A 27,870-nucleotide genomic window follows, 5' to 3' on the forward strand; every position below is an offset into this window, starting at 1 on the left:
ACACACACACACACACATACGTACATACATACATACATATTGGTCGGCGTTCATGGTGTTAGCAGTGCAGTAATTGGAAAGGCCGCCTCCATCAATTAAGAGTCCTTCCCTTTACTCTTTGACTTCCTGGGAAAATTCCATGTGGCAACAACAGGCGTGCTGCCGAGAGAGCAATGACCCTGTTGATGGAACAATTGTCTGACTCTGTATTTCGACATTATTAATCTGTTCCTTTCATGCTTCAACGTGCCATATGAATAAGAGAAGCCTAATATCAATTCAGCAGGGGAGAAAAGGAAGAACCAGCTGGCCTTTGGGACAATCTGCTATGAAAGTGACTTGGTGGAAGAACAGAATGCAGCTGGTCTCGGGGTGAAGGCTCCCCCAAATTCCTTCAGATACCATACTAGACGAGGGAGGCTTGGGGTGGGAATGAGAGCCTTGCCAAGCTGTAAGCTACAAAATAAGCAACGGAGCAAACAATATTAAAGTGTGGTTTCTGCTGAAAGTACTTACACCCTGCGAAGAAACTATTGAGGTAGAGCTTGAGAATGACCTTAACCTGGATCAGTTAACAGAAGTGTCATTAAAATTATCTTAGCCTGTAAGTCTCAGTGGGATCCAGCCAGGGGTGGGCTTCAAAAATTTCAGCAACGGGTTCTCTGCCCGATTGCTGGGTGGGCGTGGCCATGGTGGGCATGGTCTAACTGGCCTCATGCACCATGGTGCGGGCGCTGTTTTCACCTTCCCCAGGCTCCAGAGACTTTCCTCAAGTCTCTGGGAGGGTAAAAACGGCCTCCCCCGGGCTCCAGAGGCTGGAAACGGACCCGTTTCTAGCCTTCCAGAACTTAAGAGCGGCCCATTTTCCCCCTCCCTGAGCCTCTGTGCGGGCCCTGCACTTATCTTGCATTTAAAACGGGCTATGTGGAGACTCATGGAAGAAATTGGGGGGAGAGGTGTGGGGGCCAGTGGTGGGTTGCAGGAGGTACGCCCTGGTACGAGCGTACTAGAGCCTTTCCAGAGCACAGGGTAACGTTCAAGTACGGTGCTCCAGAGGGCCCACCCGCCCGCCCTCCTTACCTGTCCTTTAAAGCCTTCGGGGCTTCCGTGCACGTGCATGGCGCATACAGCGCCTGCACAACAGTCCGCCGAGCAGCTGGAGCATCATGGACGCTTGCGGAGGCATCGCTGGAAGGTATGACGCATGCGCATGCTGTGCACGTTCATGTGGAGGAGGTTGGGCCCCGTTGCAACCGTACTGGTTGCAACGGGACCCAGAACCCACCACTGCGTGGGGGCGGATGAAGCCAGGCAAGGGTGGGATTTGGAGGTTCTCCGAACCAGCCATAACGTTAGCTATGGGTTCTCCCGAACCCGGGTAAACCCATAGCAGCCCACCTCTGGATCCATCAGTGTTTGCCATCCGCTTCGTAAAAGAAACAAAACAGGGTCTCTTAAAGGAGAATTGTTCTTTGGCCATTCGGCAAGCAGGCCACATTGAAGACAATTTGCAGCGTCCCACCATCATGTGTCCACGTTTCACAATTCAAAGAAATACTTAAAACTGTCACAGGCAACCAGGTCAACATACAAACCTTCATTCAGTGACTGTTCGTAGTTACAACAGCACTGAAGAAAGTGGCTTAAGACCATTTTTCACCCCTTGGACCCTTGCAGCATCCCCGGGGTCATGTGATTTACATTCAGATGCTTGACAACTGACTTGTATTTAGGGTAGCTGCAGTGTCCCAGAGTCCTTTCATCCCCTTTTGCGACATTCTGACAAGCAAAGTCAACGGGGAAGCCAGATTCACTTAACAACTGTATTACTAAACTTAATGGCAGTGATTCACTTAACAACTGTGGCAAGAAAAGTCATAAAATGGGCCAAACTCACTTAACAATTGTTAGCAGCAGAAATTTTGGGCTCAACCGTGGTCGTAATCGAGGACTACCTGTCTAGTAACAGGTCCCTAAGAATAGCAAAGTTGGACCCTAAGAAAGGCTGAGTGCCAAAGAATGGAGGCCTTTGAACTCTGGTGCTGGAGAAGACTCCTGTGAGTCCCTTGGACTGCAAGGCGATCAAACCGGTCAATCCTAGAGGAGATCAACCCTGACTGCTCTTTAGAAGGCCAGATCCTGAAGAGGAAACTCAAATACTTTGGCCACCTAATTAGAAGGAAGGACTCCCTGGAGAAGAGCCTCATGCTGGGAACGATGGAGAGCAAAAGAAGAAGGGAACGACAGAGAATGAGGTGACTGGATGGAGTCACTGAAGCAGTAGGCATGAGCTTAAATGGACTCCAGTAGAAGACAGGAAGTATCCATCTCGGGGTCAAGAGATTCATCCCTCCTTCGTTGCTCCACGTTAGGTCCCCTCCTCTTTGGAACTTACAACACTAACCAACACCCACAAATAAGCCCAATGTAGACCCACATGAGCTGCTGGTTTCCAGCCATGTTGTTGAAAACTCAGACACTGGACCCCCTCCTTGTCTTCTTAACCCAACAGCTGCTAAACCCACAGGCTGAAGACCACTTCCTCCAGCCTGGAGAAACCCTGGCCCCACTGGAAGGAAATTAAGGGAGTTATAGCCAGAACAGGAGGGAGCTGCTGTGGATTATGGGTCCTTTGCCACCAACAGCTTGGTCACAATATCAAGCACTTGTATAATCAAGCCTATTTAGGAAGGAGAAGAAAAATATTCTACAATTCTGTCGGTCAGTCTTGGAGGAGATCAACCCTGACTATTCTTTAGAAGGCCAGATCCTGAAGAGGAAACTCAAGTACTTTGGCCACCTAATGAGAAGGAAGGACTCCCTGGAGAAGAGCCTCATGCTGGGAACGATTGAGGGCAAAAGAAGAAGGGGACGGCAGAGAAGGAGGTGGCTGGATGGAGTCACTGAAGCAGTTGGCCTTAGCTTAAATGGACTCCAGAGGATGGTAGAGGGCAGGAAGGCCTGGGGGTTGTGTTTCCCTCCCAATAATTTGGCCAATGTTCCATCACTCAGGCTGGGGGGTCAAATTTTACACCCCTCAGACAGGGTTCGCAACTTGGGAGTCCTCCTGGACCCACAGCTGACTTTCGACCATCATTTGTCAGCTGTGACCAGGGGGGCATTTGCCCAGGTTCGCCTGGTGCGCCAGTTGCGGCCCTACCTGAATCGGGAGGCCCTCACAACAGTCACTCGAGCCCTTGTGATCTCTAGGCTGGAATACTGTAATGTGCTCTACATGGGGCTGCCCTTGAAGAGCATCCAGCGACTTCAGCTAGTCCAGAATGCGGCCGCGCGAGTGATTGTGGGTGCACCGCGGTTCGCCCACATAACACCTATCCTCCGCGAGCTGCGCTGGCTACCTGTTGATCTCCGGGTGCGCTTCAAGGTGCTACTTACCACCTATAAAGCCCTCCATGGTAGTGGGTCTGAATACTTGAGAGACCGCCTTCTGCCGATTACCTCCCTCCGTTCCATCAGATCGCACAGATTGGGCCTCCTCCGAATTCCATCCGCCAGTCAGTGCCGACTAGCGACTACGCGGAGGAGAGCCTTCTCAGTAGCAGCTCCGACCCTTTGGAACGATCTCCCCGTGGAGATTCGTACCCTCACCACCGTCCAGACCTTCCGCACAGCCCTCAAGATCTGGCTATCCCGTCAGGCCTGGGGATAAGATCCCAATCCGCCCCGCCCGAATGCTGAATGAATGTTGTGTTTTACTGTTTTATTTTATTTTATTCACGAATTTTATGTTTTGTCTTGCACTCCCTCCCACGAGTTGTAAGCCGCCCTGAGTCCCCTCAGGGAAAAGGGCGGCCTATAAATGCCAAATAAAACTCTAAAAAAAAAAACTCTAAACTCCATGGGGTCGCAATGGGTCAAACACAACTTTGCAACTAACAACAACAAAGAACAGTAAGTTCCTTACCTTTTCAAGTCAACTGTTGTGACACTAAATACCACTCCTTTGAGCCATAGTATCATGAAGAGCCTCTGAGAGAAGGGGCAGTTGCCTATGCTTTCGCCATCACTGCCAGCCTGTAGAAAAATAAGGGGGGAAAAACATTAGTACAAAATGGACAAGGTGTGCCAAACTATCCTCTTTCTTCAGACAAGAAAGCCATCTTAGCAAGCAGCAGAGCCCTCTCACTCTTGCCTCAAGCTTCACAAAATAAGGACCGTGGGTGTCCCATGTGTAGGAGAAGTGGCAGAGCATGGGGACGGAGTGAAAACAGGAATCAGCCTAGAACGTCTACGTAGCCACAAATGAACTAGGCTCAACCCCTCTTGGATTCCATTGACCCTTAGGCAAGGTAGTGCTAACCATCAGTAGATTCTCATGCATTGGTATGATTAGTAATAAATCATTTTAATTGAAATTTAATATGTGGGGTCCTGATGTTCATTCCTCACAGCCTGCATGATGCAATATTAGTTTGCAAGATCGAATTTGGTCCCGCTGACCAACCCAAACTCAATCTTGCATCACTATCCTGGGCCACATATATTTGCCTTCATTCATAATATTAGTTTGATTTATATACAGTTTTTCCAACAAGAACCTGATGTAGCATATATCATGTTCCCTCTTTTAATCGCAGAGGTGGAATTCAGCCAGTTATGAGCAGTTCTGAAGAACCAGTAGCGGAAATTTTGAGTAATTCGGAGAACCATCAAATAGGCTGGCCCCGCCCCCACTGCCTCCCAGCTGATCTTCTTTTGATGCCCTGAACAGGAGAATGGAGCTGGAAAGCAGGTTAGTGGGGTAGGGAGGGAATGGGGATTTTGCAATATCCTTTCCCTGCCAGGCCCACAAAGCCATGCCACGCCCACAGAACCGGAGGTTTAAAAATTTTTGAATCCCACCACAGTTTAATCCCCCAAATAACCAAACATGGCAACATCTTGGGACCAAAGGGAATTCAGTTACTAAAGACCCATAAAAGAATAAATGGCTGACCTTTAGGCAGATGTAAGAAACATATCATAACCTTGCCTTGATGGAAAGATAGAAGTAACCTGGCCAGGCTTACAAAACTGATTCCAGGAATGCTGATTTATTGTTCTCAACAGATTCTTGAAAGACTGTCAGAGTTTCTCTCCACCCATCATTTACCAACAAAAATCAAAACGGGGCTATTTTAAGTTCCTTGTCATAATTCTTTCACTCCCTGCCCAGCGTTACTCAACCTTTGCAACTTTAAGACGTGTGGATTTCAATCTCGAGAATTCCCCAGCCAGCATGCTGACTGTTCATTCATACTTCCTCAAGGCCAGCTCTATAATCCTTTACAGTATCTGACAAACTATAAATACATAGTAAAGAGACTTGCTTTTGGTAGCTCATGTGTCATGTTGATGCAACTCACTACACAATTAAACACCACAAATATGCACTCATAAATTCTTTACCCTGTTGCACAGTTGTACAGTTGTACAGGTATGCAGGTCTTGGCATATTCGGGTCTTTTCCCAAGTAAGATTGAGATTGTCTTGGCAACGTTTCGGCGAGGTCTCACTCGCCATCTTCAGGCTGGTGTTGGCTTAAAGCGTGGACGGAGCTGCCGTCTTTCTATAAATCTTGGTGGTGTGTGTTTGTGTGTGTGTGTGTGTAGTGCTGGCTTTGTTTCAGTAAGTGGAATGATTGGTTGTGTGCTTGTATCATGATTGGTAGATTGGTGCTGATTGGTGCTGGCTGTGTGGCTATTGTTGTTTCGTGTTGTAATGGCCTGGGTGGTAGGTGGGGCTCGTTTGTTGACTAGGGCTGGTTTCCAGATGTCTGGTAGGCATATATATTTGTTGCATTTGTGCTGATAAATAAATAAAGGGAGACTAATATAGATCTATTTCAAGCTATTTAGCTCTAGTCAGCTAGCCATGCCCTTACTGGGATTCAAACCTGGGCTGTTTTTACATGTTAGGCAGTTGTATTAGCCTCTAAGCCACCAGCTCTCCTCCATTATTTGGACATACCAGGTGCTTTGACATAACACACACACACACACACACACACACACACACACACACACACATATATATATATATATATATATATATATATACACACATACATACATACGTGTGTGTGTATACACACACACATACATACACTATGTATATATACACACACACACATACACACACACATACATACATACAGTGTGTGTGTATGTGTGTATGTATATGTATATGTATATATATAAATGGCTGTGTATGTATGAATGTTTCAGCATAACTCTGGAATGCCTTGAGCAATTTCAACCACACTTGGTACACAGATAACTTACTCTCTGGAAAAAAATACTGTGGGGATAAGACACCCCTAACACCCATTAGAGTATGTGTTCTATTAAGATACAGCTTGTTGTGCCTTTAAATGGCTTCTACTGTACTGCCGTAAAATGGATTCTAGTATACAGCACAGTGGAATTGCCATGGTAATGGCTTCACAGTACTCCACAAGGGAGGAAATCCAACATTAGAAATTTCGTTTGGTCCGGACATTTTCCCCTTATAAATAAATACCCAGGCAAAACCGGATTATCAGCTAGTTTCATATGAAAATGTTTACAAACATGCTGCAATGATCCCATGGTACAGGCCTATGTTTCTGAAACAGAGTATTTAAACAGACAGCTCTGACATGATATATACTTGAATGGGAGACAGTTATTGCTTTAATCAGGTAAATCAGATTCTTTTGTTCAGATAGGAAATGATCAAAATGTCAGGACGGCTCTCCTCCTTACAGCGACACAGCAGTTTGTTACACAAAATATATAAGCTCTAAAACAACCGTTTGCAGGAAAAATGAATCAACCAGATGTGTTTGTTTGACAAATTCTGTACAATGGTTTAGAAGTGCCAAAAGAAAGAAGTCAAGCCAAAAAAAACAACGAAGGAGGGGGGGAAAGTGGCAATGTTATTAGGCAACCTAGTCAGAAGACTACAGTAAACGCCTCTCTTCCCTGAAATAATACATTGCTTATTAAACCGCATAAACAAATTTTAATGCTAGCTCAACTGCTGGTAGAATGACTATCATCCAGGAGTTAATCTTCTATGAAAGCATCGACCTGGCATGAATCAGAGATTTGAATAAGAGGCGAGTCAATTTTTCTGTCTGCCAGGGCTGAAACCACCAGCTCCAACCAGCAGTCTGCCAATATTTTAATGTCCACTTCTCTTATTTATGTGGCTGGGATAAGAGAAGGATAATATTAGTGTACCATCTATCAGTCACACAACAGTCTGTTTTCCTGAGCTTGTCAGGGTGATTTCCAATGGGTTACTTTAAAATCTACATGTTGGATAAAAAGGAAAAGGTAAAGATTCCCCTCGGACATATGTCCCTGACTCTAGGGGGCGGTGCTCATCTGTTTCAAAGCCGAAGAGCCAGCACTGTCCGAAGACGTCTCCGTGGTCGGCATGACTGAACGCCAAAGGCACATGGAACGCTGTTCCCTTCCCACCAAAGGTGGTTCCTATTTTGCTACTTGCATTTTTACACACTTTTGAACTGCTTAGTTGGCAGAAGCTGGGACAAGTAATGGGAGCTCATTCCGTTATGCAGTGCTAGGGATTCGAACCGCCGAACTGCCGACTTTTCTGATCGGCAAGCTCAGTGTCTTAGCCACTGAGCCACCGTGTCCCTACATGCTGAACACTCTCCCCTTATTTATTCAGTCTTTATGCAGGATATATATTAAGCTGGATAGGAAGAGGATGAATGTGGTTTTAAAAGTGGAGGAAGAAACATCAATGCATTATGTGGGTGCTACTACCCCAGCAGCTGAAAAAGGGGAAAAAATCTACAAGCTCTAGTAATAAATTCAAGAAACAGAGTGAAAACATGGGATTAAAATGTAAACAAGGCCAAATTAATAATCACAGGTACAACAACCAGCCTTAGAGCTGGCAATGAAGAATGCTGAAGTGGTTGGATAGCCGCTGTACTAGAGGGGTAAAAACTGAATAAAATAATTTGTTTATAATTTATAAATGCCTGATGAATCTAGAGGGCTTTCCATCTTTGATGCCGTCATAGCCTTGGATATTGTGAGTTTGATGATACTGAGACAGAGGTCCCAGAACATCTAAAAAGCTTCTCACCCAGGAGGAGATTTCAACGTGAATGTCCTTGTTCTCATGTGATGCATCATTTTACACTACATTTGTCTTCCTGCACTGACTTTTGAAAACCAGGATTACACATGACGGACAGCAGCAATTAACGCCAATGTTTTACGGATGTAAAATCTTCCGAAGAATCCAAAATGTGTGCGAAACAAAAACAAATTAAGTAGGGGATTTTCTAAATCATTTGGAAGCAATGCACCACTGACCGAAAAACACGTCCTCTGCTCTGCTTCCAGTCTGCAGTAAAGCTGCTAGAAAGACCTCGAAGGGAAGTTTGTAGGAGGCACAAGATTTCAGCCATGCAGCTTCATAAAAAAAAAAAAGCTGTTCCACCCCACCCCGAGAATTAAGAAAAATAGGAAAGCTCAAAGAAGCAGGGATGGCTGAAACTCCGAAATGAAATGAGTCATCCGGGGTGACTTTCGCCCATTAACAACTGAGGACATTTCTTTTCTTAGTGACAGATCTAGTTCATGACAGCAGCAATAGCTGGTATCTGAGCACAGAGGGTAGAGAGGAGGGTCAGAAGGGGAAGACAATGATAGCATAGGAGTGTAGAAAGTCAGCACCCACCCTCCTAGAAGAATGAAATATTTTAAGGAATATTTTAAAAAGGGAAGAATATTATATTTCCCTAAATGAGAAATGGAGTGTTGGAAGAAATGTCCTTCTGGGTTTAGTTCCAAGTGGGGAAAAGGACACTGGATTCATGGAAGTTGCTTGGAAAGAAGATTTATTGATGAACAGGATCACATGTTTCAAGATGTTGAGTGAAGAAGAAAAGAGAGATGCTGAAAGTTCCTGGTTTTATGCTCTCTCTGGGCTTTTGAGTTTGAACTTGTATTGTGATCAGTTGTCAGACTCCCATGGGGCTGTGCAGGGGCAACTCTTTAGGCTGTCCTGAGTCCCAAGCTTGGTTGACTCTTGCTGTGTGATGATGTAATGAAAGGGCTTTGGGATTCCTTTTATGGCTTTGCCTGAAGGAGGTAGATCTTTGTTATGTAGAATAGACTGGCTCAGGTCTTAATGGCCCATTGACAAAGGTCTGGGGGGCTGAGTTTCTGCCTCCCTTTTAGGGGGAATATTCTGTCCTTTTAATATTTCCTACAATATGTCATTTTGCTAGGAGAGGGGTGGGTGCTAACTTCCTACAGGAGAAACATGTTTTTTTAGAGGCAGGGAGCAGACTCAGTCTTAATAGCCCCAGCAAATATTTTCTGCCCATCTACAAAACAAAAGACCTTCAGCTCCAGGATGACGGGATTACCGATTATCAGGAAAAAACCTTTAAGGCACAATAGGAATTGCCCAATATCCTTTCAGAACACAAGCCCCTTCATTGCATCACCCTCTGAAACTTCAACCAAACTTAGCTCAGAGAAACACCTAAGATTTCTACTTTGCCTATAGAGCCAACTATGACCCCTACATAACCCTAACATGGCCCCGTGGGAGTCTGACAACAGCCAATAGAATACATGTTCTTGCACAGGAACAGGAAGCAAAGCCCAAGAGAAGGTATTAAAAAAAAAACCCCATTCTCAACTCCGTGTGGTCAGCAACACCAAAACCCATGTGGCTCTGCTTAATCCTTAAACCATCTTTCTAATCAGCCTCCATGTTTCCAATATCTTTCTCCCACCTTGGAACTGAACCAGATGGGCATTTCTTCCCACGGAGGTTTATAGAGTTGGGACAAGTAATACCCCTTCATAGCAATCAATGTAGCACAAGAGCTAAGAGCTAAAAACGGGGAGACCCAAATGTTAGTCCTAACTTGACTAAAAAAAACACTGGGTGACTAAGCTGAGTTAGAATATAGAATAGAATATTTTCTTTATTGGCCAAGCATGATTGCGCACATAAGGAATTTTCTCCGGTACATAAGCTCTCTCAAAATCTCTCTCAACCCAAACCTAAGGATTTTGAGGGAGACGAAATGAAGGGGGATACCCATGCACTCTTAAACTCTCCAAGAAAAGAGGATATAAAATGCAATAATTATCTAGGATTAATCCTTTAAGGAAGAAAAAAAGGAGACTGTTTAGAGCTGTAATTGGACTGGCCTACACTGTTTATATTCCATACTCTCACACTAAAAACAGATTTCAGGAACAAAAACAAATCAACACAGGCATCTGCTTCTTATTTAACTTACAAGGCAATGTTTCAGAAGGAAGTGGAAATGTCCCTTTACCAAAACAATTGCCTGAATCCAAAATAAAACCCAAATCTAATTCCGGATACGATGTCTCCAGGAAGCCACTGTAGTTCTATATACCCTGTCTGAAAAACTTTTTTGCCTCCTTATTTGTTTTTCTTCGCTTTAAATTGTCTTTTAAGAGCCTGTGCAAAGGAGACTACGAGAATGACAACAAAAAATTGGCTTCAATGCTGAAAAAGGACCCAGCCATTTAACTTTTTGAGTTTGTAATCAATGTGTACAGAATTCTTTATATAGGTAGCCAAGTGCAACTGTGACCACCATATCAGGCTCATTAACATTCGTTCTTAAGAAGCAATTTGTAAAGCTAATTATCTTTTTCCTTAGTAGGATTCAATCAAATTAAACAAAACCTTACACCGTTTAAGCAGATGGGGAAATACTGAAGGCAGTTATTGAAAGGTCTTAAAAAGGATTGACTTCAGCTTTGCAAAAGAAAAGAAATCTTTGGATTCAAATAGAACAAAAATTAGGGAGCAAAAGTACGAATGATAACTCTAAGATGTTAGGTGTCAGAATAACAGAGCCAGAAGGGACCTTGGAGATCTTCTAGTCCAACCCCCCTGCTCAAGCAGGTAACCCAGACAAACAATTGTCCAATCTCTTCTAAAAAACCACCCATAACTTCTGAAGGCAGTTGATAATGGGCAAATTTGTGGTTGCCAATTAAATAGGAGAACTCAAATTATGTCTGAAAAGCTCTCTTTTGCATAATCCAGCTCAACAAAGGGGTGGGTTTTTTTAAAGAAAAAAATGCAATGCTTAAATTTAGCAATTTAGGGTTTGTTCCAAGGCATTTGATAAGAAGGGTGGGAAGGTATTTCTCAAGAGCTGAGTATCATCCATGCTGAAGCAGAGAGATTCTTGCAGGTTTAATTAACACTTGTCATTCTACAGCTGACTATTTTGACCTTAAAGTAAGTTGTTAGAAGTAGCATTTGCTTAAGAGCATTTTTAAATACATACTTTACAGAAATATTTGTTATGACGAGATATCAAATTATAATACTGACAGGAGATGATAGATAGATAGATAGATAGATAGATAGATAGATAGATAGATAGATAGATAGATAGATAGATAGATATAGGCAGGCAGGCAGGCAAGCAGGCAGATAGACATGTTAATATGCCAAAATTTGTTCTTACCTTACAACCACAATTGACCCCGAAATTTCTATTGCTAAATGAAATATTTGTTAAGTGAGTTTTGCCCCATTTTATGACCTTTCTTGCTACAGTTGTTAAGTGAATCACAGCATTGCTAAATTAGTAATATGGTTGTTAAGTGAATCTGGCTTCCCCACTGACTTTGCTTGTCAAAAGGTGACAAAAGGGGAATCATATGATTCCAAGATACTGTAACTATTACAAATATGAATCAGTTGCCAAAAAGCTGACTTTTGATCATGGGATCATTGAGATGGTCCCATGATCAAAACAGATATCCAAATAGATTTCCAGCCTGTTTGAAAAGATTAAATGCAGCTAACATTCAAAGGGTAATGTTTGCTAATATATATCAAGCTCTCATTGCAACAAAAACAGCAGAATAGAAATTGCATCTACAGATACCTGGATTCTAAAAGGATATTCTAGAACAGGGGTGGCAAACTCAAGGCCCAGGGACCAGATCTGGCCCACAGGGTACTTAGATCTGGCCCGCAGGGCTGCCCAGGAAATAGAGAAGGACCGGCCCGCAGTGCCTCTGCCAATGAAAACTGCATGCAGCCCTCCTGAGCTCCATTTTCACTGGCAGAGATTTGCAGGAGGCTGTTGCAGCCGAAAACGGAGCTCGGGAGCCCGTTTTTTCTGCCAGAGTGCTTGGGTCTTCACAGGCGCCCCTGACACGAGTGATGTTGAGCTGGCCACGGCCACGCTGGCCATGACCCCCCTTTGCCTCCCCCCAAGGTCAAACACAACTCTGATGCGGCCCTCAGTGAAATCAAGCTTGACACCCCTGTTCTAGAAGTTGGGTAAAATAAGGAGGATAATTTCCCTCTCCTCTTCTACTCTCAATTCTAAAGAGCCTAAAATGTTCTAGAATCAAAACCAACATGAGTCTGAAACATGTTAGTCAATGCAGAGCATTTGATTCTAATACATTATGATCAATATTATTAGCAACAATTTCTTTTTAAAAAAATATTTTGAAGTTTTCAATTTTGCCTACTATATATTTACTCTACTTTTACCCTCCTCCATTTCATAAAGACAGTGATCTTCAACCCCCAATCCATGGATACACTTATGGAAAGCTTAATGTGTGCTTGGAGACAACAAAAAGAACAGTACAGGACAGTATTTTAATAAAGGTGGTGTATTGCCAAATACAGGTAATTGTCATAAGACGAGAAGTACCTGTATTGCAAATCAATCTAGCCAAATCTACAGAGGCCTGAATCCCAAAGAGCTATTCAAAAGCCTAAAATTAGGACTTTGTCTAACCAGTAGGGTATTGTCAAAATCCCTTCTTTATCCCTTCACATAACTTGTGAATTCTTAGTCCTCACCTCATCCATATTGACTCCAGATTTTACTTAAGCCTTCAGGTTCCTCACCTGAATTAACTAAAAAGAGGAACTAAGACCTGAATAGCAATAGCACTTGAATTGAATTGAATTGAATAAGTTTATTTATAGGCCGCCCTTTTCCCTGAGGGGACTCAGGGCGGCTAACAACTTATATGGGGAGGGGATACATACAGTAACATATAACATAACACGTAATTAAAAATAAACAACATTCATTCATCATTCGGGTGGGGGCGAGTCAAGTCTTTACCCCCAGGCCTGACGGATAGCCAGTTCTTGAGTGCTGCGCGGAAGGTCTAAAGGGTGGTAAGGGTACGAATCTCCACGGGGAGAACGTTCCAGAGGGCCGGAGCTGCTACAGAAAAGGCTCTCCTCCGCGTAATAGCCAGCCGGCACTGGCTGGCAGATGGCACTCGGAGGAGGCCTAATCTGTGAGATCTAATGGGTCTCGAGGAGGTGATTGGCAGGAGGCGGTCTCCCAAGTACCCAGATACACTACCATGAAGGGCTTTATAGACGGTAAGAAGCACCTTGAAACGCACCCGGAGATCAACAGGTAGCCAGCGCAGCTCGCGGAGGATAGGTGTTATGTGGGCGAACCGAGGCGCACCCACAATCACTCGCGCGGCCACATTCTGGACTAGCTGAAGCCGCCGGATGCTCTTCAAGGGCAGCCCCATGTAGAGCACGTTGCAGTACTCCAGCCTAGAGGTCACGAGGGCGCGAGTGACTGTTGTGAGAGCCTCCCGATTCAGGTAGGGTCGCAACTGGCGCACCAGGCGAACCTGGGCAAATGCCCCCCTGGTCACAGCCGACAGGTGGTAATCAAAGGTCAGCTGTGGGTCCAGGAGGACTCCCAAGTTGCGAACCCTGTCTGAGGGGTGTAAAATTTGGCCCCCAGCCTGAGCGATGGAACACTAACCAAATTGTTGGGAGGGAAACACAACAGCCACTCGGTCTTTTCCGGGTTGAGTAAAAGCTTGTTAGCCCTCATCCAGTCCCTAACGGCCTCAAGACCCTGGTTCATCACGTCCACCGCTTCATTGAGTTGGCACGGGGCGGACAGATACAGCTGCGTATCGTCCGCATATTGATGGTATCTTATCCCGTGCCTCCGAATGATCTCGCCCAGCGGTTTCATGTAGATGTTAAATAGTACGGGGGACAGGACCGACCCCTGCGGCACCCCATATGTTAGGGGCCTCGTGGTCGATCTCTGTCCCCCAACCAACACCGACTGCGACCTGTCCGAGAGGTAGGAGAACCACTGCAAAACAGTGCCTCCCACCCCCACCTCCCGCAGTCGTCGCAGAAGGATACCATGGTCGATGGTATCGAAAGCCGCCGAGAGGTCAAGAAGAACCAAGATGGAGGCGTGGCCTCCATCCCTGGCTCTCCAGAGATCATCGGTCAATGCGACCAAAGCGGTTTCTGTGCTGTAACCAGGTCTGAAGCCGGACTGGAAGGGGTCCAGGTAAACTTAGACTTATACTGCTGTACAGCCCTCTCTAAGCAGTTTACAGAGTCAGCTTCTTGCCCCCAATAATCTGGGTCCTCATTTTACCCACCTCAGAAGGATGGAAGTCTGAGGCAACCTTGTGCCTGGTGAGATTCGATCTGCCAAACTGCTAGCGGCCAGTGATCAGAAATAGTCTGCAGTACTGCACTCTAACTACTGCGCCACCATGGCTCATAATTATATGATTATATCATATAATTATATCATAATTATATGATTATATCATAATCATCCCTCAGGATTTATTTAAATTACCTCCCTCGCTGCTTTACTGTACATAAAAATGAATACCATCAGGAATAATATCAACTACCTCAGAATCTAACAGAAATAATTCCACCGCTTCATAGCACTGTACTTTCTTTCGGATTGCAAAGGATCAAATTCTATGGAATAATGAGTTTTTCTTCTGTCTAGGTCCTATTGCCAGAAAAAGAGACAAAGGCAGTGAAATTTTATTGCATCAGATCAGAGCATCTTTTATGGCAATCAATTGTAATCCAAAGCCAGTGGCTCTTTTAGAAATATAATTATAGGCACCAATTCAGACAACAGACTTGGAATTCCAACAAAGTTGACTGGGCCAAATTTCCACTTCTTATTTCCCACAGCCAGTTCTTTAAAAATGCTGCCGTTTCCTTCACTTCTTCCAAATGAAGAAAGAGTCAGTAGATCTTTTAAAGGACAAAAGTGAAAGGCAAAAGATTTATACGATCTGAAGAGAAGCCAGAGTAACCAGAACAGTATTTGCACAATATTGGAAAAATGAGGACACTCCATTAGATGAGGATGCAATTCGGAAAATATTACTGTGCAGAGATAGAGAGATTGACATTAAAGATAAAGCACAAAGAAGACCCAGAATATTACTTAACATGGAATAGACTTTATGAGTGGTTAGAGATAAGAGCTAGAAATTAGATGAAGAAAAATTATTGCTAGGTATGATTTAAAGATAAGGATGGTTTATAATTATAAATATGCTAATATAATTAACAGAAGTGCCATGTTTCCCTGAAAATAAGACAGGGTCTTATTTTTTTGACCCACGAAATAAGCACTTGGCCTTATTTTCAGGGGAGGTTTTATTATTTTTGAGGTGCAGGAGACGGCAAGTGTAGTCACTTCATAGCGCTGCTGTGTTGCAATATTTTTGAAAAGGGCTTATTTTCAGGGGAGGGCTTATTTTAGCAAATGCACTCAAAAGTCCGATTGGACTTATTATCCAGGGAGGTCTTATTTTCGGGGAAACAGGGTACAAATAAGCCAATATAAAGAGAAATCTAGTTAAAATTATTCTGTTACATTATTATTATTATTGTTGTTGTTGCTGTTGTTGTTGCTGTTGTTGTTGTTATTATTATTATTATACAATTGTATCACAGCAGCCAGTTGTTTCGCCGGATTTGGCATTGGTTACTAGTTGGGCCCCACCCAGGGGCCTAGGACGTCGTAACGTATTTTCATAATATGCGTGCAGATCCAAGCAGTGCGGCTTTTTGCATTTGACTGATGGTGATTTTGTCAATTTTTAACTGTTTTAAATGTAATTCCAGTGCTTTTGGAATAGCACCCAGTGTGTCAATTACCACTGGAATTACCACTGCTGGTTTGTGCCATAGTCATTGAATTTCAATTTTTAAGTCCTGGTATTTTGCTATTTTTTCATGTTCCTTCTCAGCGACCCTGCTATCACCTGGTATTGCAATGTCTATGATTGTGACCTTATTTTTCTCAACCAGTGTGATGTCTGGTGTATTATGCGCCAGTATTTTGTCTGTTTATATGTGAAAATCCCACAAGATCTTGACCATCTGATTTTCGGTGACTTTTTCAGGCTGATGTTCCCACCAGTTTGTTGCTGTTTTAATATTATAATTTTTGTACAAATTCCAATGGATCATTTGTGCTACTGAATTGTGCCGCAATTTATAATCAGTCTGCGCGATTTTTTTACAGCAGCTGAGTATGTGATCAACAGTTTCATCAGCTTCTTTGCAAAGTCTGCATTTGGCATCATCATAGGATTTTTCGATTTTGGCCTTAATGGCATTTGTGCGGATAGCTTGTTCTTGCGCAGCCAGGATTAGTGACTCTGTTTCTTTCTTTAATGTACCTGTTGTTAACCATAACCAAGTTTGTTCACTGTCCACTTTATTTTTACATTTATTTATTTATTTATTTATTTATTTATTTATTTATTTATTTATATTTATTTTTTCCAGAAATTGGCCATGCAGTGCTTTGTTCTGCCAACTCTCCATTCTTGATTTTATCACATCTTTTCTGTATTCTTGTTTCGTCTGTTGGGCCTTCAGTAGATTTTTGTTCTTTACGTCGATTAATAGATGTTCTTGACTTTCTTTTAAATAATCAGCCAGTGCATGTTTTTCTTCTTCAACTGTTTGCTTCACTTGTAAGAATCCTCGGCCACCTGATTTTTGGGGCAGGTACAGTCTATCAGTATCACCACATGGATGTAAACTATAGTGCATTGTTATTAGTTTCCTGGTTTTTCGGTCCAAAATGTCCAAATCAGCTTGTGTCCAGTTAACTATATCAGCTGTGTGTCTTATAACTGGTATTGCCCAGGTATTTACGGCCTTGATTGTATTTCCACCATTCAATTTAGATTTCAAAATTTTCCTAACTCTGTTGGTGTACTCTCGCCTGACAATAGTTTTTACTTCTCCATGCTTTATGTTATCCAACTGCAGAAAGCCTAAGTATTTGTAGGCTTCATTTTCATTGCATTTAATTAGTTGGCCATTGGGCATTTCAATTCCCTCACAGGCAGTGATTTTGCCCCTTTTTATGGATACAGTGGGGCATTTTTCCATGCCAAACTGCATTGAAATATCGGTGCTGAATACTCGGACTGTGTTTGTCAATGATTGGATTTCTATTTCTGACTTTCCATAGAGTTTCAAATCATCCATATATACTAAATGCGAAATTTTTTCAGCTTCTTTGGCTGTTTGGTAGCCTAATTTCATTTTTTTTAAGATTACTGATAGTGGAATCATTGCGATGATGAAGAGAAGAGGTGAAAGTGAATCACCCTGGAAAATTCCTCGCTTGATATTAACCATTCCGTAGATCTCATTCCCTACTGCCAACTCAGTTCTCCATTGTTTCATCGCCTTTTCAGTAAAGGATGTAATATTTTTGCTAATGCCAGTTGTTTCTAAGTATTTTATGATCCAACTATGTGGCAGTGAGTCAAATGCCTTTTTGTAATCAATCCAGACCATGTTCAAGTTCGTTTTTCTGTTCTTACAATTTTCTAATATCATTTTATCAATTAGGAGCTGATCTTTTGTGCCTCTGCTCCTTCTTTTGTTGCCTTTTTGCTCTACTGGCAAGATGTTGTTAGTTTCCAAATAATCCATAATGTTATCTGCAATAATGCCTGTGAGTAATTTGAAGGTTGTTGGCAAGCATGTTATTGGTCTGTAGTTTTCAGGTGTTGTTCCTTAAGTTGCATCCTTCTGAATCAAGTATATTTTTCCAGTTGTCAACCACTCATCAATTTGACCATTTTGTAAAATTTCATTCAGTTGTTGTTGTTGTTATCATCATCATCATCATCATCATCATCATCATCATTAGTATATGTGTTAATATTTCTTTTTGTTTTTTCTTTGCTTTTTGTAAATGATATGCCCTGGCAATACAGTGCATTCAAAAGGTTTATGAATAAAAAGGAAAAAAAATAAAGGACAAAAATAGAAATCCTTGATGCATTAGGTCAATGCTGCTGAATCACAAAGAACCCCATTGCAAAACGGTAGGATAGAAGAAGGTGGAGTAAGAGTGAGTAAGTCCTTGGGGAGAAACATCTGGCCAGACACAGGGAGACTTATGAATGTTTTTTAAAAATTGCTTGCCAAGTTCCAGCTTTCTGAAAATCCAATTTACTGCAGGGTTATTATTCACTCCTTTTAGCTTCCAAAGTTGGAGTTAATATTTAATGCAGTCAGAAAAATAACTTTTATGTTGAAGATACTGTTTAACCACATATTAGGATCTTTAAAAAATGAAGCTTGAGTGCCAGCAGACACAATGCCACAAAGGCAGTTGGTTTGGGGAAAAAAGGAAATTTAACTACTGGGATTTGAAAATGTAAGATTGCAAATAAAACCATTCTGGGGGATGGGAAAGCTAGAAGAGATCTGGAACAAAACAAAACTTTTTTTAAAAAAAGCAAGCAAAGAATGACCTCACACACATCCAATCACATCTCTGGAAGAAGGAGGAGGAGGAGGAGGCAAGCACCTCGAATTTAATCCAAACAAGGTGGAAATATTCTTGTGGAATTTCAATGACCAGACTGTGGATCTTTGCTATTTTATACGGGCTGCTTCCCCTTAAAAAGCAACTTGTCTGCAGCTTGGGAGGTACTGCTGAAAAGGCATTTTTACAGTTCTTTGGAAACTGTGACCACTAACTGTGACCACTAATGTCCTCCATCAACTTCTTCTGGGAAAGCCAAATGGGTTCAAGTTGCCTTCAAAGTAGGCTACAGCCGCTCTTGACTTCTTGCAACCATTTGAAGTGACCTGACATGAAGCTGACATGATCATTTTTCACACTTAAGACCATTGCAGCATCCCCATGGTCATGTGATCCAAATCCAGACCACTTGGCAACTGTCTCATATTTATGATGGTCGCAGTGTCCCCGGGGTCCTGTGATCACATTTTGCAACCTCCGGATGGGCAAAGTCAATGGGGAAGCCAGGTTCACTTAACAACCATGTTGCTAACTTGACAACTGAAGTGGCTCGCTTAACAACTGTGGGGGGGGGAGGTCATAAAAGGGGCAAAACTCACTTAACAATTGTCTTGCTTAGCAATGGAAATTTGGGGCTCAGTTTTTGTCGTAAGTCGAGGACTGCCTGTATGATACTGCATTTTATGCAAGCCTCTCTTTGTGAAACCAACTGAAACACTTACATGAATGCAGAAAAACCTTCTAACCATTTTTAAAAAAATCTCTGACATTGATTTTATTATCAGATGGGACTTTTTTTTGTCCCTGAAAATAATTTGCCTTTAGTTTATTTAATATATTTAAATATTTATTAATATTTTTGATAGTTTTACACTGATAGGTAAGACGCATGTCAGGGGAAGCAAATTGCCTGAGAGGTGGGTGCTTCATCTAATCGAAGTCTTCTAGTCCAAAAAATAAGGTAAGTCCTAAGTCAAGGAATACCTGTATTTGTAAAACCACATCGGGTGGCCATGAGGAAATGCTCTCTTAATCCCAATTCACTTCAAGGCTTCCCCACGCCAGGAATATAAGTAATAATCACCATTGCGCCAGAGTCCATCATCATCATCATCATCCCCCAATGTACAATGCAACGATTGTGCCAGACTCCCTCAGTGCTCACCATGAAACTCTCCAGGGCTGAAGTAAAATGATTACAAAACTGGCAAACGGCTTTCCTGCTGTCAAGTTTACTTTTTGAAACTGCTTTGCTTTGGAGTCAATATTACACATTAGCAAGGGCCCTGAAGAGCTCTTGTCCAAGAACTTTGCACTTCTACGCTGGTACCACATGTGCCTTGACAGTGGCAGAAAATGCCCTTTCCACCCCATATGGCTTCATCGCAAAGACAGCAGAAGCTTCCAAATTGCTGTTTGAAGGCGATTCTCCCAGTCTAACCCAGCCTTACTGGTTTCCTTTATAAAAATAATAATAATAATAAAGCACCGAGTTAATTGGCATCCTGGCACTTCCATTATTCATAAGCACTGCAGTTATTCAAAGACTAAAATGTGTTTAGGGGAAACTGTTTATCCTTATTCTTAATCGAACTCAGATGCATAACACACCCACACCGGGCTGAATAAGGCTATTGGACAGAATCAAAGCGATACACAACACTTGGGGAGAACTGATTGTTTAGGTCGATAGTCCTCAACCTGTGGTCCGTGGACCTCTGGGGCCCCCGATGTCATCACAGGGAGACAGCAAAGGCTTGAAGAAATGTTGTGATTAAATCTTGAGTTAAGTCTTGGGAGTCCATGGTCATGGTCCATGGCCACAAAAGGTATTTAAAGGGGTGAAGAAAAGGTTGAGAACCACTGGTTTAGATAAAGCTAAGTATCCAAAAGGGATGCAGTGGCTAAGACACTGAGCTTGTTGATCAGAAAGTCAGAAGTTCGGCAGTTCGAATCCCAAGTGACGCATAATGGAGTGAGCTCCCGTTACTTGTCCCAACTTGTGCCAACCTAGCAGTTCGAAAGCACGTAAAAAATGCAAGTAGAAAAATAGAGACCACTTTTGTGGGAAGGAAACAGCGTTCCATGGGCCTTCGGCATTTAGTCATGCCGGCCACATGACCATGGAGATGTCTTCGGACAGCGCTGGCTCTTCGGCTTAGAAATGGAGATGAGCACCGCCCCCCTAGAGCCAGGAACAACTAGCACTCATGTGTGGAGGAACCTTTACCTTAAGTATCCAATTGCCACTAATCAAAGTACTATGACTTCTAAGAAGACAGCTGGCCTTTTATAGTAGAAGGGATGGATGCTGTTACTTCTGTAAAGTCTCCCTCCAATCAAGCTTGATTCTTGGTGACTTCATGGACATGTCCTTGCAGTTTTCTTGGCAGAGGCAGAGAGAAGCAATGTATCACTGCCAACTTCTACCACATTCACCTGTTAAGCCTGCAGTCTGGTATTTCCTGATCTTTCATTAAAGACTCTAATCAGACCTGATCTTGTTTAGCATCTGATCCCAGACAAGGCCAGGAAGAGCTTGCTAACTGCTGAAGGTTTCCCACTTCCACACTTCCTACAGCCGATCGCTTTCAGCTGATCTTGCAGTCAAAGTCAGAAAACGTCTTTCTATAAAAAAAGTACAAAGCACAGTTGAAGAGGGTTTTCCACTGCCTGAGAAGGCCAGCTTTTCACCACTGTACATCTCATGTACATCTCAATGTAAACAGGATGAACTCACAGAGAAAACATATGGCCGCTGGGCCCCTAAACAAATACATTAAACTGTTGAGTCAGCATGTTATATTTATCTCTGCTTTAGCAAAACTAGGGCAAAATGTATTTATTTTGATTGATACCCTTGGAGAGTTTGGAGAGTTTAGGGTGGTGTATACATCACTCCCTTCCTCCCTCCTCTTTTCTCTAGATAAAAGTACCAGCTGCATCCAGCTGAAACAGTTGGACATATTTTTTTGGACTTCCATGAAGCTTTACCATAAAAAATGTAACCAACATATTATATATACATATATATATGTATGTATATATGTATATATGTGTATATATATGTTGATTATATGTTGACCAGAGGTGACATTCAGCCGGTGGTATTCCAACATATTTTATATATATATCAGCTAGCCACACCCTTACTGGGATTTGAACCTGGGCTATATGGCATACTAGGCACACTAGGCAGAGATCTTAGCCATTAGGCCACAGGCTCATATATATGTATATGTATATGTATATGTATATGTATATGTATATGTATATGTATATGTATAGATGTATAGATGATGTATAGATGTATATATGTATAGATGTATATATGTACATATGTATATATGTATATGTGTGTGTGTGTGTGTGTATATGTATGTGTGTATATATATATATATATATATATATATATATATATATATATATATATATATATATACACACACACACACACACACACATACACACATATACATATATACATATATACATATTATATACATATATACATATATATATTTAGATTTTACAACTCCCGGTATGCCCAAATATGGGAAGAAGTTCACTGCTTCCATTCTCTGTGCATCGGCTCGTCACAAGAGACCATCCAGGCAGAAAGCCAATATTTTTACTGTTGCCTTTTTGTTACATTTTGTTGTATTTGTGCTGATAAATAAATAAAGGGAGACTAGTATATATCTATTTCAAGCTATTTAGCTCTCATCAATCCCAGTAAGGGTATGACTAGCTGATGAGAGTTAAATAGCTTGAAATAGATCTATACTAGTCTCCCTTTATTTATTTATCAGCACAAATACAACAATATATTTTATGACCATGGAGATGTCTTCGGACAGCGCTGGCTCTTCGGCTTAGAAATGGAGATTATATCTATATCTATATCTATATAATATATCTATATCTATATCTACCTATATCTATATCTATATCTATCTATATATATATATAATATGTTGATTATATGTTGACCAGAGGTGGCATTCAGCCGGTGGTATTCAAACTGGTAGCACCAAACTGGACACCCACTGGGTGGGCACTCATCCACCTGGCTCAAAAAAGTCCTATGTAGCCTCATTTTTGACGCTGCGTGCTTGCGTGCACACCCCGCGCGCAAGCAAAGCACATGCGTGGAAGGGCACACACATGCACGGAAGGCACAGGTGTGACACAAGCATGCACGTGCACTCACAGTTGTGAACCAGTAATAAACCTAAGTGAATCCCACCGCTGCCCGGGACACAGCAATGGTCGTAAGTATGAGCCAGTTGCCAAGCATCTGAATTTTGATCACATGATCATGGGGATGCTACAAAGACTGTAACTGTGAGAAATGGTCATAAGTCACTTTTTCAGTGCCGTTGCAACTTTGAACGGTCACTAAATGAGCTGCTGCAAGTCAAGGACTATTCGTGTGTGAGGCGTATAACCCTGATAAATCAGTACACCATCTCATAAGACAAGAACTCCAAAGTTCTGCATACCAAAAAGGCATTTATAATTCATGCGTGCTTCAATTCTATTTCTGGCAAACTGTTTTGCTAAAACACCCTACTTTTGTTTCTTTTTTTAAAACCACAAAGAAGGGAACAAATTCTGGATCTTAAAGTGGTAAATGGGACCCATTAAAGCATAAAAACAGGGAAAGTCTGAAAGTCATCCAGCAGCAACAGCAAATGTGACTTCACTCCTGGATTATATTTCTATATTTAGTTTATGCCTAATATGGATTCAACTGCAGGCCCCTGCAACTTCCTCTCAGAGAGAAAAAAAAGCTTCTGGCTTTGTTTAGCCAACAATGCAAGGATTAAATGATGGCTTTGGGGAGAAACATTGACCAATCTTGTAATTAACCTGATTTAATGTAATTAACCTGATTTATTCTTAGCAAGCCTTAGCAGGGAAATTAGATGCTGCTGAAGGTTTTTTTACAACTGTGAATTTTATTCACTTCTCTAAGGAGGACTCAGAGATGTTAGGGTTAGGCCAATAAAGAAATTCTGTTCTATTCTATATTCTGCTCTATGTTCTATTCTATTCTATCTTTTACTCGATGTTTTACTCTATGTTCTGAACTCTATTCTATTTTATTCTATATTCTACTATATGTTCTGTTCTTTTCTATTCTATGTTCTACTCTATGTTTTATCCCGTGATGGCGAACCTATGACATGCGTGCCACAGGTGGCTTGTGGAGCCATGTTTGCTGGCATGCCAGCTGTCAGCTCTGGCGCACGTGCCCACTGGCCAGCTGATTTGGGGCCTTCCGGAGGGCCGGGGGAGGGTGTTTTCACCCTCCCCAGGCTTCAGGAAAGCCTCCAGAGCCTGGGGAGGGGTCGCACACGCATGCACAGGTGGGAGGGGAGAATTGAATTAGTGTGGGAATGCATGCGTGTGCATAATTTTGGCATGCCATAAGAAAAAGGTTCACCACCCATTGCTCTATTCTATGTTTTTTCTATTCTATATTCTATTCTGTTCTATTCTATTCTTCTATTCTTGTGCAGAATAATTGACTACTATTTTTTTTCTTCCACTCAATTGTGTCTGATTCTTGCAGCCTGTCTGAACAAATCCCCACAGTTTGTTTAGCAGATTTTTCAAATGTGGTTTGCCTGCCTGCCTGCCTGCCTGCCTGCCTGCCTGCCTGCCTGCCTGCCTGCCTGCCTGCCTGCCTGCCTGCCTTCCTTCCTTCCTTCCTTCCTAGGGCTGAATGATGGGCCCAAGGTCCGTCTAGCTGGTTTTGTGTCAAAGGTGGGACTAGAACTCAGTGTCTCGGTTTCCAGCCTGATGACTTCACCATTACCTCAAACTGGCTCCCTTATTGGCTCTCTATTGTAGCTGGACTAAATTGCAGCGTATTTAAGAGGGGCAGAAATGGCTTTCAAATTCTCAAGGAAATGTGATGCTAAACAAGTCCATTTTTAAGAAATCACCAGTGTTTCGGACTTTAATGTCTTCTGTGGAATCCTTAACCTGATAATCTGAAGGGATGTGAAAGCCTTAGTTGAATCTCTGATCGTTTTAACATGATTTTGCAATGTAATTCATTTTTCAATATGTTATACAAATATCGCGACACTTCAGGGACAAATGTTTTGACCCAACTACGTAGCACAAACTCTTTCTGTAAAAATATTGTTCCCATCTTTAAAGCAGTGCAAAAACAATTAGTTACAACAGAGTCGGCCGCTAGATTTCCACTACTAAAAATAGGAATGCTTAAAGCGGATATATGAAGAGCAAAGCGTCTCCATTCAACTTTTTAAGTTCTTTGAAACGTTTCCTGCTACCCTCGGCTCAAATTCAGCAATGCGTTTTTCTTCATATCTGAAACCCGTTCTTTCCATTATTTCATTTAGCAATGCTGTTGACAAAAATTAGGAAATCAAGAATTAAGTTGCATCGCTGCCAAAGGACAAATATAACACCATCTGGTAATGAGAGGGCAGGGGCTTCCCCTTAACGTCTGGCAATCCTTATTTAAAGGTTTTTTTTTTAAAGGGACTACAAGTAGTCCTCAGTTCCTCATTTGTCTTTGCAACCACAATTGAGCCCAAAATTTTGGTTGCTAAGAAAGATACTTGCTAAGTGAATTTTGCTGCATTTTATGGCTGTCCTTGGCACAGTTGATAAGTGAATCCCTGCAGTTGTTAAATTAGCAACACACTTGTTAAACGAATCTGGTTTCTGCATTGACTTGGCTTGTCAGAAAGTCGCAAAAGTGATCACATGACCCCAGGACACTGCAACCATCCTCAGTATGAACCGATTGCCAAGCATCTGAATTCTGATCACGTGACCAGGGGGATGCTGCAATGATTGCAAACGGTCATAAGTCCCTTTATTTAGGGCCGTCGCAACTTTGAACAATCACGAAACAAATGGTTGTAAGTCAAGGATTATCTAGAAGTCTTCCCAGCACAACCAAATCGGTGAAATTTTTGAGAACCCATTGCAAACATTTTCAGAAGTGCAACACAGCTCAAGTTACATATTACCTCTGTATCAGTGTTTCTCAACCTTGGCAACTTTAAGTCCTGTGGACTTTAACTCCCAGAATCCCAGCTGGCTGGGGAATTCTGGGAGTTGAAGTCCACAGGACTTAAAGTCGCCAAGGTTGAGAAACACTGCTCTGTATAGTATAAGGCTGTGATGGCGAAACTTTATCGTGCATTCGCGCGGGCTTCCCACTCCCCAGCTGGCTCTCGGGTCTCTGTCACGCATGCGAAGTGGGCACATGCATGAGACACATCTGCATGCATGAGGGGGCAGGGGGCATCTGCAGGAGACATGCGTGCATGCACGGGAACAGGGCACATGGGGATTGCACGCATGTGCGCAGGTCACACGTGCATGCACATGTGCAGGGTGCACTGGGGGTTGGGCACACATGTGCGGGGGCAGGATGCACATGGGGTTGCACACATGCTGTTGCGCACACATGCGCACACATGCTGTTGCGTGCGCGCATGCACTTTCGGCACAAAAGAACAAAAAGTTTAGCCATCACTTGCATATGGTTTCTCCCTGAAAACCCCAAAGACAGAAAACGTTATGCATGCTAGCCTTCAGGTAATAAGCAAGGGAGGGAGAGATTCTTGATTGAAGAGCAATTTAAGTTCTAGATCAGGAACCTGTAACATTTTCCCCCCAGGGCTGAAGTCGTTCCCTGAAAGGCAGGCTGAGGTCTAAAAAAAAAAAAACCTCAAGGTCTAAATAAGCAGGATAAAAGATAAATTTTAATGCAAATCAAATCAAGCACAATCAAGATTAAATAGAGGTATTATGCTTGCAATAATGTTCTTTTCATTCAAATCTGATGGCCTTGAGAGCAGCCTAGAGAGAAATATCTTGACAATCAAAACTCTGAAGCTAAAAGGGTTCCCAAGAAAAAACTGAAAAGCACAATGACTATATATGAATACTTTTTTGTTCTCTTCTTTTTAAAGAATAAGTTATATGTCAAAATTAAATATGTATATTGAAAAGGAATTATAAACACCGTCAACATAAAATGGAGCTCGCCCAGAAGCTGAAATACACCAAATAAATGAAATGGGAAGTAGAGGAGAGAGGTAAGGGAAGAAGAGAGGGATAGGAGAGAGGGTAGGGGGGGAGGAGAGAAAGGAGGAGTGGAAAGAGTAGGAGAGAGGAGAAGGAGAGAGGAAAGGGAAATTGAGAAGAGAAGGATGACAGAGGGAAGAAAGGAAGTAGGGAGAGGAAGGAGAGAGGGAGAAGAAAGGCACAAATATGTATGGAGAGCAGAAGAGCCAATAATTGTTTTTTGGGAGTTGATGGTAAGATGAATTGATGTAAACATTTAATAATACAATATGATGTTGGCTATGTAATAGTATACATGTGGGATTATATGTTATGAAAATGGAAAAATAAAAAACTTTTTTTTTTTTAAAGAAAAAACTGAACAGCCCTCCCTCAACAGAGTGGGGGGAGGGATACGACATCATCTATCTCTAATCTACAGCACAGTCCTTTCAACAGTTCCAAGAAGGCTCCACACCAGGGGGTGGGTTACTACTGGCTTTACTGCCGGTTTGGCGCACGTGCGCACTTGCATCTAAAAATGTCTGCGCATGCGCAAAACATTTAAGAAGGGGAAAAATACATTTCTGCAATGAAAATTGTTCTGTGCATGCACAGAAGCAAAAATCAAGATGGTGGCACCATAAGAGAACCAGTTAGGGGGCGTGGCAGGCCTGGGTCACTACCTGTTCCAGCGACCCGGGTCGCCAAGTTACTCCTATTCGGCCAAACCAGTCCAAACCAGTAGAAACCCACCTCTGCTCCACACACATTTACACCACTCAGATGACTTTGATGACACAGATAAACCTGCAGGTGACCTTAATGCCCCGCTAAAAGGATGCAAATGATCAGCTGGCTGCAAGGAGTATAAATCCATTCCCCGCCATCCAGTCAGAACTGAAGAAGCTCCTTGGGGGAGAAGCGAAACATCTTCAAAGGAAACACAGACAGTCCAGTTGTCTCTTGGGGCAACTATGACCTGGATGCCTGAGAATCTCCATAGACTTTCCCAATAAAACATTAAAGCAGAGATATCCAACCATGGCTGTCTGGGGAATTCTGGGCCACAAGTCTTAAAAGTTGCCAAGGCTGGACACCTCTCTGCATTAAAGCTGAACGGTTATGCTCAAAGCTGAACCCGATATGACTTT

The 27,870-nt window shown here is 42.5% G+C and overlaps 1 protein-coding gene across 1 annotated transcript in view; it reads right to left on the bottom strand.

Moving 5' to 3' along the window:
- The window catches only part of CLIC4 (chloride intracellular channel 4), a 64,609-nt gene that overhangs the window by 24,188 nt on the left and 12,551 nt on the right, over positions 1–27,870 (bottom strand). Inside the window, exon 2 of the mRNA XM_032228644.1 lies at positions 3,926–4,035. Coding sequence (XP_032084535.1) covers positions 3,926–4,035 — 110 coding nt within the window. The remainder of the gene's footprint in view (positions 1–3,925; positions 4,036–27,870) is intronic.

This window comes from Thamnophis elegans, chromosome 12 (genome assembly GCF_009769535.1).
Source record: "Thamnophis elegans isolate rThaEle1 chromosome 12, rThaEle1.pri, whole genome shotgun sequence".
Taxonomy (NCBI): Eukaryota; Metazoa; Chordata; class Lepidosauria; order Squamata; family Colubridae; genus Thamnophis; species Thamnophis elegans.